This window comes from Ixodes scapularis, unplaced genomic scaffold (genome assembly GCF_016920785.2).
Source record: "Ixodes scapularis isolate PalLabHiFi unplaced genomic scaffold, ASM1692078v2 PGA_scaffold4__175_contigs__length_147842914, whole genome shotgun sequence".
Classification (NCBI taxonomy): domain Eukaryota; kingdom Metazoa; phylum Arthropoda; class Arachnida; order Ixodida; family Ixodidae; genus Ixodes; species Ixodes scapularis.
This window is the reverse complement of record NW_024609879.1, coordinates 108,221,127-108,236,804: the sequence shown is the minus strand read 5'-3', so window position 1 is coordinate 108,236,804 and position 15,678 is coordinate 108,221,127. Positions and strand designations below refer to the sequence as shown.

The 15,678-nt window shown below is 46.4% G+C and overlaps 1 protein-coding gene across 2 annotated transcripts in view; it reads left to right on the top strand.

The window, feature by feature from the left end:
- The window catches only part of LOC8028901 (5'-3' exonuclease PLD3), an 83,698-nt gene that overhangs the window by 43,118 nt on the left and 24,902 nt on the right, over positions 1 to 15,678 (top strand). Inside the window, exon 1 of one of the 2 annotated variants that reach the window (XM_029972503.4) lies at positions 10,381 to 10,746. The exons of the other annotated variant lie outside the window; for it this stretch is intronic. Coding sequence (XP_029828363.2) covers positions 10,591 to 10,746 — 156 coding nt within the window. The 5' untranslated portion in view covers positions 10,381 to 10,590. Of the gene's footprint in view, positions 1 to 10,380; positions 10,747 to 15,678 lie in introns of those variants that run through there. 2 annotated transcript variants of the gene reach the window in all.

Below are 15,678 nucleotides of genomic sequence, written 5' to 3'. Positions count from 1 at the left end.
GATCAAATCATTTGTTTTCCTTCGTTTTTTTTTAGGCATTGGTTTTGTGTTTGCTGTTTTGCGAAGCGGATGATGATCGATGGAACTTTCTCGGGTTTTAGGGGAAGCATATGTGTGCCGACACCACTTCCAATTCTGCTAGATCTGGTACACCTCTTTTAGTTGCAACTTGGTTCATCTTTTTGAGAAGATTTTCATTATCGGTTAGCGGAATACCATGTAACTCTAGCTTTAGGCGCCTGCTTCTCCATTCAAGATCATTCATGGCATCTCTTAACCGAGAAACCTCATTATCATATTTGCTCTCTTCAAGCTTTCCAACTCGCGCTTTTAAGTTTTTAATGTCTGTGTTTTGTCTCGACAGTAGGCTCATGATTTCGTCGCATTGATCTGACATCATCTGGACAGAGTGCTCGATTCCATCGACTGTTTCCTTTAGTGTCATAAGGATTTCAAGGTTTCCGTTTATTGAAACGAACAACCCGGCTATGTCATCTTCCGACATTTTGGTATTTTTGGTTGGCTGGCTTCTTTGTTTCCTCTTTTTACAGGTGGGACGTTTCAATTTCTCCCTGGCACTTTCGCCTTTCTTTTTAAACGAAGCTTCGGAAATCCCACGACATGCTCCAAAATCGTAACAGTAAGAACACTCTGAGCAGTTATAATGCAATTAAATGCAAAGGTGCAAGCGAGCTGGGCAGGTTGCGACAGCTCCGTCCTCTGGAGGAGGTTTACCACACGGCAAACACTCGTCGCTTGAGCTCTTCATTGTACCAAACACAGTTTAGCTGTACGGCAGCACCAGCGGCAAACAAAAAGATTTGAATAAAAAAAGGGCGTGAAACCAACCTCGAAATGCAGGACGTTGTTTATCGACGCGTACTCTGTGCCGCCGCCGCTGCATGTGTCGGGGTCGTTGGCAAACTGCTGCTTATGTATAGGAGGAATGAGGATAACTCAAATAGTTAACTAAACTCTGTTGATAAGCTTTTAGTAAATTAAAATAAGATTTTAGTTAATAAGATAAACGAGGCTGTCGCCACTAAAAGTTGCCGACACTCTCGTCTGCTACCACTACACTGCTAATGGGCCCCTTGCAGATCTAACTCAGTGACCGACACGCGCGCCTCTCGCGGCGGCGGCGCGCGTACTCATCGGGAAGCGACCTCGGCAGTCGCAGCTTGACTGCAGTGGTACACCGGTGGGTGTTGCAAGGTCGACATGCCTGCTTGGGCTACCAGATTGGCAGAAGTGCGGGAGCGGAGCTCTACCATTCTCCCTACGCTGAATCTCTTCACAGAATCGCAGAATCTCTTCACCGTTCACACTTCGCTAAATAAAAAGGGTTTTTTTTTTGGGGGGGGAGGGGCATTTAGCTACATTCTGGTTAACCCTAAGCTGAGACTGCGCGGTGGGAGCTACGTGCCCGCCGGGCCAACCAGCTGCCTCCCTTCCGTCACCTGACCAGACTCTCTGCGCCTGGGTGCGGGCGGGAGCGTGGCCACGTGGCGAAAGGGAGGCGTATTCTGACTGGCCCAACGAGGACGGGGCTCCCACCGCAGTCTCGGCTTAGGGGTGAACGGAGTATGGGGACACATTTGACAGGTCATTATTTTCTCATCCCATCTAGCTCTTCTCGGGGCGTCATTTTGTTCACTAGCGTTTATATATATATATATATATATATGTCATGCACTTTTTGGTGGTGTGTCAGTTTTATCTATATTTCTTTTGCGTGCTTTAAGGGCCCTTAAAAAGACCTTCGGTGTTGTTGTTTGTGCTACTGTTTTTTTTTTGTGTGCCTGGAGTTATTTTTATTTTTTATGCTCAGCTGAAAATTCTTCTGCATTTTTTGTTTTGTTTTTGTTTTTCTTACGTTACGTATTTTAATTAAGTTTGCCAGCAGGAAGACCACGAGATTTTTCCTGGTCAGTAAAACAACCACTAATTGGTTGATTGATTATTATCATAAATCAATGACAGATTGATTGATTATTATTATAAACCAATGATTGTTTATTATTATTCAATAATTGATTGATAATAATATTGTTAACGGGTACAAGGAGGAGCGGTTTTATTTATAACGACATAAAAATGCATAAAAACGGTTGAAGCGTCCAAGTGCCAGACAGCGGCCAGCGTGCCAAGTCACGTGACTGTGACGTGCTACCCCCGCGGCATGAGTGGGGCGGACTAGACCGAGCCACGGGCTCGTTCTACTTAAATCTTCTCACTTAATCAAGCTACATATACAGTACCGCAAGTTAGTACAAACATTTCGGCCATTCCCTTACCCCCGCTCTACGAAAGCATGACCTACTTCCTTAATTCCCTGACCCGGCGACGGTCCACCAAAGTCTCCCTCTTCATACGCCAAGAAGTCCGAATACATCCAGACGAAGAAAAATACGAGAAAACAAATGCATACACCGAAGCGAGGGTCTATTGTTAGCCAGGCCCCTCTATCATCTCCCGCGGAGGATAGAGCAGCAGAGTGCACTCTTTTCTCTCGACGCAACCAAAAAGAACCAACCCTCTCTGCGAAACAAGTTGTCTCCTTCCCCCACTTTTCCTTGCCGCGCATTAATCAAAAACGCGACACAGCGCATGTTCCGCCACCTAGCGACGGTTGGTGTAACTAATAAACGGGCCGCCGGAGGAGAGGCCGGAAGTTCCGGTCATTCGTTGTATCGGGCGATCGTCCGCTTCTCCGTCTGGTCTCTTTTCGGCGGAACATATTTTCGTACTTGGGGCCGGTGTTTCGGGGGAGAAGGTGAACGACCGCTCTAGAAAAGACACAAAGCTCGTTTTTTTTTTTTTTTTTTTTCTCTCTTTTTTTCGCGCGTGTCAACGTCTTGGAATGGCTTCCCTCAAAGACGGGTCGCCAAAACACACACGAGCAGCGCTATTTTTTTTTTTTTTTTGGTATTGCAAAAATAAAATACGCGCTATTCTGACGTCGAAATAGTGCGTAGATTAGCAGCGCCATATCAGTGCTGTGATGTACACCGCACCACTCCAAAGCGCACATGAAGGCTCCCTAGTTCGAAGTACCCGTGGGGTGACGAGCGTGTGGCTGGCCCAAGGAGCACGTAGCTTCCACGACACTGTCGGCTTAGGGCTGAACGGGGTGGGGAAAGCAACTTTTGTTCGAGTTTTGAGCGACGGGCTAATCTTCTAGGGGAAGAGTGGCTGTGTCCGGTTGCACAAACGAGGGTCCAAGAAAGAGGGGAGTCCTTCCTTTCCGTCTTCTTGGACCGTTCGGTAGAATGCGCGAGTTGTGAGTTGAGCTAGGAGGAAAGCTAAGAAGGAAAACGTTGAAATTCCAAAAGGCGGCGCTGCTCCGAAGGAATCTGCTATGTCACGATACGTAGCAAGTTCCCCGACGTTGCTAGATTACCTCCCAAATAGGCTCCGCATGCATTTACCAGGTGCACATTGAAAGATCGTTTATTTAGCTTTAAAATTTGTTTTCTTGTTCCTTTTAACGGAAGACTGGTGTTTTCGAGGTTAGGGTGCAGCCTGCAACACATTCAAGCTAGAAAATTAGCGTTGGAATCTCTAAGGGTGCTCCAAACTGGTCTACAAAACGTCGTCCGAAACAATGCAAAGAAGGAGCCCGTTATTATATATGTATATATATATATATATATATATATATATATATATATATATATATATATATATATATATATATATAAAACTTCCGCAGGCTGGGTTTCAGGGAATGTGTGCGGAACCGTCTGGACCAGCTAGAGACAGCCGGCGCACCGGCGACGGGTGGGTTGAGCGGCAAAGGGCAAAACGCACATTAGTCTCCACAGGCGGCAGAGGAAGAAAGGGCACCCTTTGTGGGACTTTTGAGGGGCTTTGAGGAAGAAAATATAAAAACTGCTTATAAAAAAAAACTAAAATGAAAAATAGTTTTTTTTAAAGGGCATAAATAGGACACTATTTGTTTCATAAAATAAAAAAATTGCGCAATATTTACGCAATTTAGGTGGAGGTAACAAGCCGTTCTAAGTCCCGCCCAAAGATCAGTGGCCCCACTCATTACTACTGGACTGGCTTGGCTTCCTCACTGATCCTGCTTGCAAGCCTGGTGTCTCTTTTTCGCGACATTCGGTGCGTCTAGTCTGACGTCTATCACCGTCTGCTTTTCGTGCGAGCAGACGCGCGGCAGACTCCGGCATCGTCTGCTATTCCGCCACCGTCTATCGTCATCTGCAATGCCCAGACGCAAACATGAAAGTTGCGCGTCGGCGTCCGTCTTCGTCTTCGTCCGTGCTGCTATTCCGCCCCGTTTAACAACTCCAACGCTCGCAAGACGCGACCATGAGAGCAGCGTTCTAGCTTTCCATCATGCACAAGCCGTGGTCCAATACAAACGTCTGTCAGCGTCTGTCGTTGTGCTGTAAAAAGCAACCGATAGGACTAAAAAGATTTACAAAAAATGTACAGTTCCTCCAACTTTTCTTTTTTTTGTTATTTTTTGCGCATGGCATCCGCGAGCAAGGTGGGTGAGCGTCATGACGCACAATTAAAAACGCGACCCAAAAATATTCGCTTTGGCAGGCCAGGTGCACTGCAAAACTTAAGAGCTATTTTCTTTTCGAAGCGAAATGACGCGAACCTGAACAAACTTGGTGCGAGCCGAACGTCCGATTGCCTACAGCCGAATGGCTCGCAAATTCTTTCCTGTGTAGGTGTATTCTTGGTATTCAAACCATGGTTGCAATCACGACGATTGCACAATTTACAAAGCAGCGGGGCCGCTTTTACGGGAACTAACATCTTTATTCGGCATCAACACGCGCCAACAAACAAATCAATCCAGATCAAGCAAAGTATAGTGGAACTCAATCTTTTAACTCTGCATGATAGAAGAGTTGCTAGATATATGCACTTTTTACATCAGGTTGTGCATGATGTTATTGACTGTTCAGAGTTGTTGATGGCCTTGAGATTCCGCGTGCCCTCTGGGCGGTCATCCAGCTGCCGGGACACTTTTTATCCTCACATGCGATTAATCTGTCCGATGACACGACTGCAGGCAGCAAACCTATAATGCCTTGTCTTTAGACAATGACACTTTTGTTTGCTTTTTTTTTTTTTTTTACTTTAGAAAAATGCATTTATCTTCAGTATTCACTCATTGGACAGTGCACTGCCGTCCAGGCCACTTGACTGTTCACGGGTACTTAATGAAATTATCTATTATCTATTATTATCTATAGTTGACGTCGAATGCTGCTGCCGGCTTATCGCACTCATATTTCTGCTCCGGGTTTTGTCTCTCCCGTCGCAAGTTTATGTCGGACTCCGTCTACTCTGCTGGCCTAATTAAATAAAGGATGCCCACTGAAACGTCGCCTTTAAATAAATATTTATTCGTCCGTGAAATGTGGCGTTCATGTCAAGTATCGTAGTTTGCGATCAGTCGCGTGGTAAATCGGGTAAGCAATATGACTGCCTCGTCCTACCATTGTCGCACATTGAGGCTTCGAGGGACAAAGTTATACAGTCGTGCTCGGCCGTCACCCTTTTAGTTTCGACGACAGGAAGTACAAGCTCTTTCGTCCCCCTACGCAGTTTCGTGTCAAGTAGTGAAGGTACTTTTGCCGCCTCGCGACGATGTCGTTCCGCTCGATCGGCACCGAGATTGGCGTCTCCGATCGACGTTGCCGATTTCGCCACGTCGCGGAGCAGACGACGCACTATTTCCGCGAAGTGCCTCCGCCGCGCACCGTATCCTTTCCTTCCTTCGCCCGTATTTTTCCGTGTGGCCGTTGAAACCAAGACGTACAATACCTCTTTGTATTTCGTGCGCATGAACCAACGTTACTAAAACACTCAGTTGGGAAACTCGCCGTCGAAACCTGGGCCGCTGGCGTCCACCGAGACCGAGCTAAATGCGACAACAGCGCCACTCTTTATCATTTGTCTGTACTGTGGTCACATTGAGCTTTTAGAAAGCATGTTTTTGCGTAAAAACAAACGGAAAAGACTCTTGTGTGAATTTTTTTTGGAGTTTAGTACAAAATGAAGGGCGCGTGATGTTTTTATATCAACATTGCCCCCTTTTGCTTGTTTTTACTTCTCCGGGCAAGCGTATCGGGTGACGTCACAACAGGCTCCTCACGGGGCTCAGCGGTGTCCACGTGATTGGCATAACGCGCCTGCGCAGCGCGCGTTTTGGGAGCCGTTGGGCCGCCCCGCCGTGGCCCCGCCGTTACCGCCGTCTTAACCATGCAGGGTATTGAACGGAACCCGAACTGTGAACCGAAAACCGGAAAAAAACGTTATTTTCGCTCGAACCGGAATTGAACCGGAACGAAATAATATTTTTCGCTCCGCAGCGGAACCGATATGTTTTCCATGCGGTTTTCGGTTCATACGCGAAGTCAGGTCGCGTGAAAAGCGCGTGGCGAAAAACACAGTAATCCAAAAAAAATAAACAAAAAAGGTAAATAAAAAATCTTATTTTCACGCAAACCGGAGAAAGTTGTGCGCTTCTTAAGAGACTACGTGTCCAATGTGTTATGTCCCTGATCAGAAACTAGGATTGAAGACACCTGTGATAGATTGTCGAACGCGGTGGATGTCCACGTTGCATGTGCTCTCCAGGCTACTTGAACTAGGTGGCTTCGCTGGAGGGTTGCTTTCAAAAGAAGAAGGCTCCGGGTCGACTGAAGACGTACGGGCGGATTTAGAAATGCTCGCTGTATCGCGTCGCTCGGCAGAAGCGGCGACGAAGACATTGCACAAGGAACAGCTCACTCACTTGTACGGAGCATGGCTGACATATTCCATGCACACGTCCAAGATATCCTCGCCGTTAGCAAAGGCCTTCGTCCAGTCAATGAAAAAGAGGGAGCGACAACTTCTTGACACGGATGTCATCTGTGCAGCACTGTACATGAATCCCCGCTACCGCCATCTTTTCTCCCCTGAGCAAAAAAAAGTACCGGGCCACGTTGCATTTGACAAAGACTTGGAGGCGGATCACAGCTCTGCAATGCGAGCAAGATTCTACCCTGTCTTCTGAAACTGTTGCGGCTTCAAAAGATCCGGAAGACGCCCTGGAAGTGCTCCTCAAGGAAAGAAAGGTTGAGGCTGGCGTGCACATTCGCAGTGCCAGTAGCCCACTTAATAGCTCTTGTCCTGTATACTTCTTGTTCTTGTCCTTTTTGCGTTATTTTATGTGTTTAACTAAGGTGAACCACTTGACATAGCATGGCTCCTGGAAATGCTAGACAAGGAGCCGCTGTTTTCAAGGCACGCTAACGTGTTACAGTTTTGGAAGGAATGACGGGAACGCCATCCAGAGCTCTGCTGATTGGAGCAAGTAGCCCTGGGAGTGCCTGCAACCCAGCTCAGCGTGGAGCGAGCCTTTTCTGCACTGAAGTTCATTCTATCGTCTCAAAGGTGCCGTCTTTCCCTGGATATGCTTGACGACTACATGCTCCTTCGGTCGGTTGCCTGACATCGAACTGCGATTTTACCTACCGTCCCGAAATGCCCCAGCACTAGCGCGTTCGTTCTACACAGTAATGTGAGCCTTTGCTGTTTATACGTAAAACATGTATATAATATCTTTTGCTGTCGTCACATGTTTTTGTAGCATATGAGTACGAACCGGGTTCGAACCGGTTTGAACCTTTATTTTTGCACTTCGGAGTGGAACTGGAGCTGAACCGTTTTCCCTGAACCGGAACGAAAACCAGAACGAAAAACATTTTGGTTCGACACCCTGGTCACAACCGCCGTCGTCGTCTCACCGTTTGTGATTATTGCCTCTCGCGGTTTCGTCCACACTACGGACAATACCAGTTGTGCAGACGTCCCCGATTGCTGTAGACACCAAAACGTGGTAAAGAGTGCGGTGCAGACGACACTTGCGCCTGGTACGCGCCCGCTACAATCCCGCCCGTCGTTGCGTAGAGGATCACGTGACATCTCGTACCACGTGATGGCCATGTTCTTGGCGGCCCGAAGCCAATGTGGCCGGACGGAGCCGAAGTTTCGGTTTCGATTTATGCTCGTGTTTAAAATTAGATTCAAAAACATGTATCCCATTTTTCGCGAACCAAATGACGTAATGTCTTTTAGTATGGCTTTTTAATGCGAAATCACTCATTATCCCGAAATCTTCGGAATTGAGCGGAGTCTGCTCAGACTCAGTGCACATTCGGTGAGAGTTTGAGCTTTCTTTGGGCAGGCGCCGATTTTTCCGGCTCGTTTTACAGCGGAGGGTCCGCTTGAGACACCCTACAATTTACGCGGAGACAACGAGCAAGTAAAGCGTCATTATCAATGCACCCGCAAACATCGCTTTTCTTTTTGCTTCTTTTTAATCGTACGTTGATGTTTTTGCTTCGCTCCTTATATCATTTACCGTTATTGTTTCCGTGCTTTGCAGGAAAGTAAACTCACAGATATCTTCTAGGGTGTGGCCCTAGTCAAAAAAAGGTTATATGAATGTGTCCATGACATAAGAGCATACGTAAGAACTTAATAACTAAAATCATTTGTATTACGAGAATCGTGTTATCTTTTTCAATAGAAAAAAAAGTCGCCCCATGAACGCCGAGTTGTCGCACTGAACCATATCGTAATGCCACAGTATACACTGCTCGTATACATCATGCAAAAGACACGGAGTTCGCTGCCTACAAGATGACAGAATCGTCTGCTAGTACGCCTCAGGCATCTTCAAAGCACGTTTATGTTATGCACATGTGTGCTCCGAACACGTCTGCAGAAACTTTTTGTGTGACCAATATGGCGGTACGGTCACAAACGGAAGAAGCACACCTCAGTTAATGTGTGCAAACTGTCTTTTGTGTGATGTATTAAGCAGTGTGTTCGCGGCTTTAGACGTTTCACAACACACGCAGAACACTCGAAATAATATAAACAATATATATATATATATATATATATATATATATATATATATATATTTCTAGAAAACATAAAGAAACACCGAGATCGGCCCTTTTCCGTGACTAAACAAACCTCAAGTCTTCGACTCATGTTGACTCCCGGCTCCTCGAACGTCGGTAAAACTCATGCCCGCGGACATTAATCGAGTTTCAAGTTCCCGAGTAAACTGTAAACAGGTATTTTCGTTTCACTTTTTTTTTTCTTTTTTTCTGAGCATAGTTTGTGGGAGTGCAAACACGCCACTGTTTGAACAAACATTTAAAAAGAAACCTAAATTATTTTCTTACTTTCATTTTCTTTTTTTCTTTCTTTTTACTTTGACGTGTTTTTGTTGGCAGTTTTTTCGGCGTTTGGATAGACATCAAACAAAAATGCAGTATAGAAAAGCACGAGTCTGATATGAAGCCTTAACGATACTGCGATTTTTTTTTCTTACGTGTAAGTGCATCTGTGAGGGTGTGTGCGCGCACGTATAGTCCGTACTGCATCCATCTCACCGTTGCTTATAACAAAGCGCGAATTGCAAGCAGCAATATTTATTAATTTATGTATTTATTCAAGCGGGACCCGAAGGCATATTACAGGGGGAAGTGGGCTAGAACGTCTAAGTAACACACTTAAAACCAGGAAGTAGGCAGGTAAACACATAAAAGAAAACATAGTGAATCGTAACACCAAAGAAGATCATTAAATTTAGCACTCTCGGCGATGCTGACGATTCTAATCCACCGATGTCATGGGCAGGAAAGACATAATAGAAGCGTAATGACTGACGGGGGGGGGGGGGGGGGGGGGGGGGGTACTTTATTTTGATGATTCTCTATCAGCAGTCTGCGCTCAAATGTACCATTAACGGTCCGAACCACATGCCAAAGTTTCAGAACTAACTGTTCATTATCCTCATCAAAAGCTGTAGGTGGCTTTATGAAACGTTCAATGGGAAAATGAGATCCCTTCTCGTTTATTTTCGCCATTCAGCCTTATGTGCTAGTGGGCTTTGTCGATCTCAATTTTACTGTTGGAAATTTCCGTGAATAAGATAACGGTTCGTTCTGAAACTTCAACACCGCCAGCGCTACACTTGGACGGAAGCTGAGCGTTTAATAATGCGTAACTTATTCTTTAGAAAGAAAAACAAAATTTGTGGAAGGGGAAATTTTTTTAATTGCAAACGAACTTTTCTATTATACGCAAGCGCACCTAAAAAGACTAATTAGTGTTTACTGGTTAAGAAAACGGCGATAGGTGTTAGCTTTCTCTTATACGACATGAGCCTGACACCTGAGTGACCCAATATTTTTGCTCGCAAATGAACGCAATGATCGCAAATAACCGAACCACAGACCCACAATCATAGGTACAAACATGGCGCGCGCAATGACGTCACCACTTGCTCTGCATGTCAGGGTTGTCCGTGCTCTATTGCCGCTTTTGTAACTCACAGGTTCCGGTTTCCGGTTCGTAATTCTCGGAACGTAAACACTTTAAACGCGTAAACGCTGACGCTTGTCGCTTGTTCTCGTCGGAGGGAGGTATCGACGTATCGCGTTTATCGTCGTGTGCTGCCAGAAGTTATGAGTCATATTATTTCTCCGTAATTCGCTAAACATTTGAGTCTCCAAGGGCGTCAGCGTCAAGATGCGTGTCAGCTTGAAGGGCCCGTACGTTGTCCAAGTCGACGACGACGAAGGTAGGGCGAAGTCTCTCGCGAGTGGACAACAGCTGATCAAAGATGGAAAAATTGGCACTTCGACTTCGGAGGCGGTACCTACAAAGATGCAACGCTTAAAAAAGGTAAAAACAAAAAAGCGATTGCTTTTCCTTGTGTTAAATGCTCTTGTTCATTCGCTAGTCCTGCCGTCCTAAATTTCGCGACTTCGCTTGCACTCATCTGTGTTATCTCTTTGTGCGAGTGACACCCCTTCACCACCAAGGCGGCAAATTCGAATGTTTGTGTTCTGTGTCCCTTGTGTTGACGGTTAGTTTTCTCGCGTTTTTAGACACATTTTGTTGCAAGTTGAGGAAACAAAACTGACATTACGAAGTTCCGATATTGTCGATCAAAAATGCTAAAACTATTATGAGGTATCCAACGCCGTCAGCACTCAATCACGGGCAAACATGATCTCTATGCGGGCAAAGCACTTAGAATTGAGAAACAACGTCGGACAAAAAATTATAAATGCAGAAACGGCGGCGAAGCTCGGGCTTTATTTATATGTTTATTTTTTTCTGTGCGTGATTGGTTTGGCCGCGGTGATAGCAAACTGCACAAAGACGCGTCGAGCGCCGTGACGAAGCAATTTTGGAGCTGCCGGTTGGCTCCTTCGGATCGTAGCTTCGGACAGCTGCAGCTTAAAGGGCGTGGCTTTTTATCTTCACGCTTTGTGATTGGTTCTTCGTCGTTCTGATCGGCGAATGCCGTAATCTGATTGGCCGGGGAGCGATAATGACATGCACGATGCTTGGGAAGTATGCGAGACACCAACGCTGTTTACAAACGAGCCGGCGTTTGCCCATACTTGAGTCGCTTGAGAGTTCCAATGAAATAATGCAGAATCCAACTAAGTAATCACCACGTACTATACTTCGTTTCACCTTATGTCCGAGCGCGGCCGATGTTATGAGCCGAAGGGCCAATCAAACAGCGAAAAAGGCACAACATCATGGTGTGCTTTCTGCAGTTGATAGGAATAGCCGGTATTCGCCGTCCCTCTTTGCGTGCTCCTCTGCCGGCTAGTCCTATCAAGCGCAGGGAGCACGCCATGACGTTGCGCTTTTTGCGCTGTTTGATTGGCCCTTCGGCTCATAACATCGTCCGCGCTCGGACATAAGGTGAAACGAGGTATAGTTCCAAGCGCTGATATTTTTTTTTTTTTTTTATGTTTGAAATTGTTGAGGCTTCCACCGCAGAGAGGCATACAACGTCAGATGATGTGTGCTACTGATGTGAACAAAAGTTGATGTATCATCACGACAAAGGGCGGACGACCCCCCCCCCCCCCCCCCCTTCCCCCCTTTGAATTCTGCATGTGTTAAAATGAAAGGGGGGGATGTTTTCTCATACATCTGATACGCTGACCTCCCCCCTCCCCCCTCCCCTGAAAGCACCTGCAACCGCCCCTGGTCATGACTTATGTACCCGTGACCCCTGGTCACGGGTGCATAATTACACAATGGACGTGGCAGCAAGCATGAAAAATCGCGATGTCCGCGTTGCCAACAATCTTCTTGCTAGGTGTGGCACACGCAGCCATCTTGAAAGAGGTCCGTCAAAACAAGTGGAAGCAGTTTGCTGGCAGAGTAATATGAATTCCTTTGAGGGACATGTGTCACAGCATGCTCATTTATTATACCATGTTTACCAATACATCACTCGTGTTCCAACTTTCATACATTACGAACGAAGCTCGATTTATTTCCCCTTTTGTTTCTTAAATTCCCCAACTTATTTATGTTTACCAATACATCACTCGTGTTCCAACTTTCATACATTACGAACGAAGCTCGATTCGTGATCCCCCCCCCCCCCCTTTTATTTCTTAAATCTTTGCTTGCATACTGTTACCCTGAAACAAACATTGACTGATGATGCTGCGCTAGCTCGTCCATCAAATTAATCCCTGGAGGTTATGTCCGGAGCGTGGAATAACCCAGACTGCCTTGACTGAAAGCCGCGCCCGAAGAATCAATGCCCACCGCGTGACCAATCAATCATTGAGCGTTTTGTCTTCCTCACTATGAAGAGGCGGCAATGCTGTCAAAGGAAGGGTATAGATTACATCGCACGCTTTGAAGCCCCGTCCCGCGTTGTATAATGATAATCAAGAACGACTTGCTCGTGCAGCAGTCTGGAGTCCTTGACAAGATTTAAAGGGATACTACAACGAAATTTCGGCGCTCATTTTTTGGTCTATATGTGTTCAAAAGAGCAGTATCACATGGAACATACCAATATCTTGTTAAAAAAGTCTCGAAAAGGAATTTTAAAACGAATTAAACGATTAGCAAATAGCACCTGGTGGATGTCGCTCACGCCTTGTTTGTAATGCTCGTCTAGGAACCTTGACAGCTAGTGACGGAGGTTGTCTCGTCTCGGGCCACGACGAGAGAAGGGGGGAAGGAGGAACTCCCCTCTTCCCGAGAATCCCTTTTGTGTGTCGCAGAAGTCGCTATTGTCCCCCTAGAAGATTATAGAAGATTAACCCGTCACTCAAAATTCGTACAAAAGCAGCCGCTTCGGTGGCTGGAACGACTAGGCCATCCTCTCGACGTCAGCCTCGCCGTAGCTTTGCTCGTCTTGAGACGACCTACGTCACGATTGCGTTGGATGTCACGTGCTCTAAGCTGGGCCTTCTCCGAGCGCTTGCCAGAGTGGGCCGTTTATAACGAAAAATACAGCCACCAGGATCAAAATACAAACGTGCGATTGTCATTTACGGATATTGTGGATCATATTCAGCCTATTTTTGAACACGACGGGAATATTTCAAATTTCGTTGAAGTATCCCTTTAAAGCGACCCCTGCAGCCCGGCACGCCCGTGTTCCTCTGGAGATGGGACCGCTGCCAGAAGGCCTTTACTCAATGAGAGCATGAGGGTCGGGGACTACGGCACTAGGCAAATATACAGTGTTTCCTTTTAAGCTAAACAGATGTGCTAAAAAAAAAAAATGAAAGGGTGTGGGTGTTTACTTTAGTTACCGGCGGGTCAGGCCCCGCACTGACCGTCCCGAAGGAGATCACACAACGCAAGGTGCGAAAGATCTACTCTGTCACAGTTGGGCGCCTTGTCCTTCACCGTCCCGTCGTCGACCATCCCCGAACTCTGCACCGTGCGGTCTTCTTCTCACTTTGCCCCTGCGGGCCCATATACGGACCTTTCGTGGCCTCGATCCTCACAAGTGGGCAAAGCATAGGGGACTTTTCATCGCGATAAGTGGAACAATAAACTAAAATGTGTTAATGAACCTTTTAATCGGTGAAAATAGACGTTTGGTTCGAATTAGAAGCTTGCTAAGCATCATCGGTCGCGTTTTTGCACCGGTAGCCTTGCTGGTGCTGCACAAGTGGTAACTTTAGCGTCCCACCGCGCTTGCCGCCCCGCGTGCTCCAACTCTTTCTAATTTTGACTGATTTAGTGGTTTTCCATGATGCTCGGCAAGTTTATGCTTAGAACAATACGTTTAATTTTGAGTAATTAAAACGCTAATTAAGATATATGAGTTAATTAGCCGCCTGATCGTTGGGATTAGTCCCCTATACTATGTCCCCAGGCTGTAAACTCGCCTGCGGACACTGCACTAATGTCGCTTTCAAGTTGTTGTTGTTTTTTTTTACCCAATTTTTGTTAGTGTTATTTCCATTTTCTTCGGCTGCCACGCCGCCATGCTCTTCAACAAATCTGCACTGTCATGTGTGAGCCGGCGAGCGGTGTCCATTTGATCTCAGGCCTTCCGTCGACACGTTTCGTTTAGAAATACCTTTTTACTGTTGTCTTGGCGAGGATGGAAAGATGGCGCAACAAATCCCCCCTACGTCATTCGACCTCTCATCTTTTGTCGGCACGAGTGTGCGGAGCTAGCATGTGAAAGCAAACATTGTGCCTTACAACACGGCTAGCAGACGACAGAAGTTCAGCTTCTATATACCGCGCACTTGCAGTTTTGTTTAGATGTTTTTCGCTCACATCATTAGTCGAGGCTCTTGATGGTCCTCTCAAGGCTAGGTGGCGTGATAATGCTCCTGGCAGTGGCTGCAGCAGTGACAATAAACATTGAGCAAAGGAAGCCATTCACTTTTTTCGTTTTCTGTGCTCTGTCATCTGTAGCTTTCACTCTGAGAAGAGAGCCAAGGTGACGTGTTCTTCCCTGGCAGCAGCTTCAGGTGATGCAGTATTATGTTAGACCCCCAGCATTAAGCTTAGCTCACCACTAAGAGAGAGAGAGCGAGAGAGAAAAAGGAATCTTATGTTAGTTACACTCTGTAAAGTTATGAATGACGCAGCATTATTCGACTTGCCCAAGATGGCTGTGCTCTGGGTCAGCTTAAAGTCCCTTGATACTTCTACAGGTAACTACAACCAATACAAATGGCAAAGCATATTCTGCTGGAACAAAATGGCGGCATTCAGTTCAAACCGCTGCTGCGCGGCGCCATTCGCTTCCTAAAACCTGCACCGTCACGCAGTCGGCGCTTCAAAGAATGTCGCTACTTGTAGAAGGCTCTTATCTAGGGACTTTAGGTCAGCTAATACTGCTTTAAATCAAACGGTGCTGTTTCATTTATAGCCTATTAGCGGCGAGATATTTCGGCGGTGCCCTCGTTTGGTTACCTTTCGTGACGTCATTACCTTGTGAACAGCAAACGCGATGGTGTTTGTAATGAGCATTCTGGAAGCCCGAGATCATAGCGGTCTCAAAGCAACACTGCCAACGCCGTCAAAATTGAAGTTCTTACATTCCTCTTATTTCCGTCGATGAGACATCCTTTGCTGACGTCATAGTCAGCATTCAGCCAATTGTGGTGGGCCGACCACAGCGACGCTTTCGATCGCTCTCGTCGCCAATATAATATAGACCAATAATCGCCTTCTGTGGGCTGACATATCTCCTGAGCTGTAAGAGGCGTTCTGGGCGTGCGCAGTAGCTCTCTTCTTCGAAATATGAGACGCCGCGCATGCGGCCACAGCCCAGTGAATCAGCATTTTTCGCCTGTGAGAGAGCAA